The sequence below is a fragment of the Haematobia irritans genome, chromosome 4 (genome assembly GCF_050003625.1).
Source record: "Haematobia irritans isolate KBUSLIRL chromosome 4, ASM5000362v1, whole genome shotgun sequence".
Classification (NCBI taxonomy): domain Eukaryota; kingdom Metazoa; phylum Arthropoda; class Insecta; order Diptera; family Muscidae; genus Haematobia; species Haematobia irritans.
In genome coordinates this window covers 219653876-219659948 of record NC_134400.1, presented here as the reverse complement: position 1 = coordinate 219659948, position 6073 = coordinate 219653876, and the positions used below count along the sequence as shown (strand labels likewise).

General features: G+C 34.9%; 1 protein-coding gene across 1 annotated transcript; it reads left to right on the top strand.

Moving 5' to 3' along the window:
- The first annotated feature begins 947 nt into the window (after positions 1-947).
- On the top strand, positions 948-5424 carry LOC142234449 (uncharacterized). The gene is made up of 2 exons (XM_075305578.1): positions 948-1599; positions 4706-5424. The coding sequence occupies exons 1-2, from the start codon at positions 1031-1033 to the stop codon at positions 5343-5345; spliced, it is 1209 nt and encodes a 402-aa protein (XP_075161693.1). The 5' UTR covers positions 948-1030; the 3' UTR covers positions 5346-5424.
- Positions 5425-6073: the final 649 nt, after the last annotated feature.

The following is a 6073-nucleotide window of genomic DNA, read 5'->3' as shown; positions in this document are numbered from 1 at the left end:
CAGTCTTTCGTAGAAGTTTCTACGCAATCCATGGTGGAGGGTACATAAGATTCGGCCTGGCCGAACTTACGGCCGTATATACTTGTTTCTTCTGTTTTACTTTAACTAACAGCATATAGACAAAAAATTGTAATTTTGAGGACCTACCTCAATTAGTTCATGAGCTTTATAAGATTGTTCTGAAAACATGGTTCTCGAATTGTGATCAAATGATCTTACGAAAATAAGCGCTATTTGGCCTATTATATCTATTGAAGTGTGCAAAAAAGAATCCGGAAAAATATCGGCTATAGTTCTTGTATAATTGTTCATTTACCAGAAACATACAGTAGAAAAATAGTCTCAAATTTTCGTATTTTTCGTTTATTGTTAAAGAAGTTTATAAGACGCATTTTAGTACTCACGAATATGGGAAATATTTATAGCTTATTTAGGTTAATGCCTTTACTTAAACTAATATCGAGAGATAAATCGACTAAGGGGGGGAAATAGAATTTGTTGTCGTTTTTGAATATCCTCTTAAGTGGACATCAAATGGTTAACGGAGGGACGCAAATTCCAAAGAGCCGTGTCCTAACATAATTGAAACGAGAAAAAAAAGATATTAGAGCAATGACTATGAAGTTTCTTTTCATTGAAATTTTCATTTCGGTTGCCTATTCTTCTTATTAGGTTAATATATTTGTTTTTTTTTTATATGTTTTAACCCACTGTGACATTAAATAACCATTGACTATTTGCTACAATTGAAGTGTAACGCTTTTTCCAATTACCTTTACTTTTGAGTGAGGTTACCACAAAATATCCCAGAAAAAAACATAATTCAAAATATTTTCTTCGATTTCTGCGGTTTCCTTTAAATTGATAATCAAAGCAGACAATCCAGAAAGATCTTATAAATAACCCAGAAGTGTCACAAATCTCATTTAGTTTCGTAAAAGGCCAAGCCATCATCGACATTCATAGTAATCCCCATAGTGATTGAAAAAAGGAGAAGAATACTAAAATTAATTTTCCTTTTACTGCCAAAATGTTAATTCACACATTTAAACATAAAACTACACGGAATAACATCCATCACATTACACGGCAATACTCGTCACCACCCAAGAGAGTAGCGACAAACAATAGCATTGGAGTAACAGATGAATCAGCAGCAACATTAGCAGTAGGCAGTAACAACTCCAGTAGCAGCAGCATCTATGCCAAACAGCTTCATTTTTCACCCCATCAACTACGCACTCGCCATCATCAGAGTTATCTATCATCGGTAATAGCTGTAGTTTTAGGTGTCACCTTATTGCCATTGGTACCACCATGTGATGCTGTTGGTTATTCATACAGCCGTTTCCGTGGTCCCGTCTCGGGTCCAGAATATCGCATACATGTACGCAATAGCAATGTTGATGGTTCAGCTGCTGGTAGCACGCGTCATCATCTTCATTCGCATCGCTATCGTCCCGATGATGAGGAGTCACGCTTGGATTATGTTGCCAAACCGGAATATGAATTTGCATACGGCGTGGAAGATGCTCAAGCTCATATTTTACACAATCGCAATGAGATGCGCGACGGTGATACTGTAAAGGGGGTTTATAGGTGAGTTGCAAGTAATGGTAACATACATGGCAAATACTTGCCCTATGCGAAAGGAAGAAATGCAAAGTCCATGAAACGGAAGTGGAAAACGTGTAACAAATTGGGGCGATGGATTGTGGTTTCGGGTTCACACAAATTCCATCAAGATCAAGTTTGATTGCACACCTCTAGTGAAATAGCGGAAAAAGGAAATACAAAAAATGGTATTTGTATTTGAAAGAAACAGAGAGAATGTAAACGATACCATTATATGATTGTGAGCGTATTTATTTTTATGAGTACTGATACACGGTACTAAATAATCTGGTCATTTGTAATTTGTCACAACATTTTGGTTGCAATCATTACAGGATGTTGTATATGGTATCAATTAATATCGAGTAATTATGTTTCAGAAAAATTGGGGAATATAACATAAAATTTGTTTGTCTTTCTTAGGAAAGTATTTTTTTTTTTTTTGCGTAAAGAATTTTCGAAACACCTGCACGCTCACAAAAAATCGCTTCTGTAACATATACTCCCAAACATATTTTGCTTCAAGCATATACATTTTTGGGTATTGCCCAAACATTTATATGTTTGATCTCTTCCAATATATAATATGTTTGAAAGCATATTAGTCTAAACAATATATGTTTGGGTACTCTAAGTTCCAAACATTTTGTATTTTTGCATCCAAATTCAATAATGTTGTCTTCCAAAAAACAATATGTTATTATGTGAACATATAATATGTTTGGAAGCATTTTGCACCCAAAAATATTTTATGCTTAAAAAAAATTCTCCCAAACAATATTGTGCTCAAAATTTTATTTACAATCATAACGAATTATGAAAATAAACAGGTAATATAGGTGCTAACAACATAGGTTTTCGACCTGAATGCTCAAAATGTTGTTTCTGCCCAAATGTATATTCCCCCACATCTTTCTCACTTCCACGAGATTTTTTCGTTCTTAGCACCTTTTTCTGTAATACAAACATTGTAGAAGAAATTATTCAATTGTATGATTTTTTTTGTATTTTAATTTTACCTTTTGCCGGACGGGGATTCGAACAGCGGACCACACAGTTTGTAAGGATCAAAGAAGTAGCTGATCAATTGCCCAAGGAAAAATAAAATGTTAATTTTGTAATAACAAGCAACAACCACCAACTTAATTCAATATCGCTCCCTGTTAAATAGCGCTCCAAGCTACTAAACACATATATGTTTATAGGCTATTTCTAAATTAATATATGTTTGCATCCAAGCATATTATATTTACAAACATTTTATGTCCCAAACATAATATGTTCTAACATATTAACATATATGTCCCAAACATGTTATGCTAGTTTAAATATCTAGTTTAAATATGCTTTAAATATCGATATCTGACGATAGTGATACCACAAAGTTTGGTTTATTTGCGTCCATAAATAGACATCCAGATTTGAATACTGATGGTGCAAGTATCATTCGATACACTTGAAGTATTGTGCTAACTTCAGTATTTACCTTTTTCAGTATCACTCTATAGTTCTTGGTCGTCCCAACAAGCTCATTGAAATACCATATATGATGAACAGTCATATCAATGTGTGCTTCTCAATTCATTATTATGCTCAGTAGAGGTGTACGCGTGACACGAAATTCTCGTGACACGCGTGAATCAGGTGAGTCGTGAATAAAATCTGAAACAACACTCGTGAATGTCCGTGAATGGGACTAAAATAAATATGTCATGTGTGAGCGTGCGTGAGAAATAAAATCGGTTCGTGAACGTGCGTGAATAAAATTGCTGAAAATCACACTCACGAAAATAATCAAGATTTAATTCACACTGAAATTAATTTGGCTCTCGAAGTACTATATTCTATTTTTGAATTTTATAACCTTTGCTGATTTCCGTTTGGAAAATATCGTGAGTCTCGTGAATTTGTCGTGAATTGTTGTGAATCGTACGTGAACGTGAGTCTTTAAAAGTAGTTCGTGCGTGAGTACTGGTTTTCATTTCGTGAATGTGTGTGAGTGGGATTGGCTACCACACATATCGTGCGTGAGCGTGCGTGAATAAATATTTTGCTTCGTGAATGTGCGTGAGTGTGAGTGAACTTTCTGTCACGCGCACATCTCTAATGCTGAGTAAATAAGGACTCCTAGAGGTTCTTTTAAAAACTTACAAATGTAACTAGCATTATGGAGAGGGGATAAACCACAGATAAAAAAACTGGTTGATGTGGGGATCGAAATTGGAATAAAACCTAGGACCCCTTAGCAGTGCTGCCGCTACTACTTCAATCGAAGTATTTTGCTTCATTTTCACAAAATTTACTTCGTCACTCCTTCTTCCAAAAATCTGCTTAACTTTTTGTTCTGCTTCAAATTTTTAAATTTTTCCCCATATTACCTAATTGTTTTTCCTATTCCTTTAATTACGATGAACATAGCGGTTTTAATCATTGAGCATATGCAAACCCTATTTTTCATCGCTGGAATGGCAACCCTTTATTTTAGAGGTATTTTAGTTAGAGATCATATGCTGAAACCATGTACCAAACTTCAGCTGGATCGGATGAAATTTGCTCCTCTTAGAGTCCCCGCAAGCCTAATTTGGGGGTCTGTTTATATGGGGGCTATACGTTAAATTGGACCGATATGGCCCATTTGCAATACCATCCGACCTACATCAATAACAACTACTTGTGCCAAGTTTCAAGTCGATAGCTTCTTTCGTTCGGAAGTTAGCGTGGTTTCAACAGACGGAAGGACGGACATGCTCAGATCGACTCAGAATTTCACCACGACCCAGAATATATATACTTTATGGGGTCTTAGAGCAATATTTCAATGTGTTACAAACAGAATGACAACGTTAATATACGCCCATCCTATGGTGGAGGGTATAATAAAAAGAAATCTATTGTTTTGTTTTCAAAAATGTATGCTACTTCAATTTTATTCAATCTACTCCACTTTTTTCCAAAATCTACTTCACTCAATTTTTCACTAGCGGCAGCACTGCCCCTTAGTGACTCCCGGCCTTTTAACCTGTTACTCAAATAAAAAAAGATATTTGAAGGAAACAAACAATAATCTTAATCATCTCTCTTAATTTTTCAGCACTGTCGATCCAGATGGAACAGTCCGCGTTGTCAAGTACACCGCCGATGATGTCAATGGCTTTCAAGCTGAAGTTATAAGAAATGGTATCTCAGCAATACATGGCCAACTACAAGAAGATTCACCCATTACAATCGCCCATAGTAATAATGGCAACAACCATAATGGATACTATAGATATCACTATCCTACGAATATGCCCAACAATGGTAATCACTATCACCATTCAACTCAACATTATCCACCAGAGGGCAATCATGACACTCTACCTTCACCTATGGTGGATTACAATAACCAAAACAATCCCAATTTAAATCACTATGATCAAAATAATTACCACGGAAATTATTATAATACGAATCAGGATAACAGTAATCGTGATGAATATCTGCCACAATATGAAGTAACTGAGGAACCAGTTAGTGATAGCCATACTAATGAAGATGAGGACGAAGATTCAGTGGATCAGTACAATAGACTTAAAGGTTCGGAAGATAAGAAAAAAGTTAATGATGACGATTATGATGATGAAGACGATGACGATGAAGAAGATGATTACGATGACTCGGAAGAGTTGGAAGATTATGAAGATGCAGTTAAAAAGCAAGGAGCAAGTAATGACAATGACGACTACTACTAATTACTATTATTGACTATATTTCAATTATAAAATTAAAAATAGTAGGATATAAATTTATACCAAGAGAAAAATAATTAAATTAAAATTTGCCAAGTATTTATCGGATTATTTTCGTATATACATTGTATAAGGTCTCAGACCAATATGGTTATTATTTATCCCAAAAAAAAAAAATTAAGTCGAATGCTATGCTATGATCCATCAAAAGTTACTTTTGATAGCTTATTTCTTTGTCTAAGAGGCTACCATGTTATAATCATCCTCTTAATCGTTTGGCAGGGGCTCATGAACAATATTTATTTTGTTGCTTTCCATATTTAATTATCTCGAGGCAAATCAATTTAGATAATCAAGTTTTACATGCGCATTCCACATTAAAAAAATATATATTAATTTGCAGAGATTTTCTTTGTGACATGTCATGAAGGGTGGAAAATTACCCATAAAAGATAAATTACGCATTAATATATTGTACATAAAAATGGCCACCACTGTGGAACAAGATTTTACTTTAATGTGATTGTTGCCCGAAACCGTTCCTCAAAAAACAAGTGAGCAAACCAGGAGGTTTTGCAGCTTGTTTTACTTCTGTATTGAATGGTGTTTTCCATGTACCAGTTTCGTTATTGCGTTGCAGTGAAATGAAAAGTGAGGCAAGTCCATCAGTCCCATGTCTCAATAGATTGGATAGATTCAAAGAATCCAGTGACAAACATGAAGACATTCAT

Bases quoted from the DNA above. Each gene is read 5' to 3' on its own strand.
- LOC142234449 (XM_075305578.1), top strand. From the start codon at position 1,031: ATGTTAATTCACACATTTAAACATAAAACTACACGGAATAACATCCAT. The intron at 1,600-4,705 runs GTGAGTTGCAAG...TTAATTTTTCAG, and splicing joins ACTGTAAAGGGGGTTTATAG to CACTGTCGATCCAGATGGAA.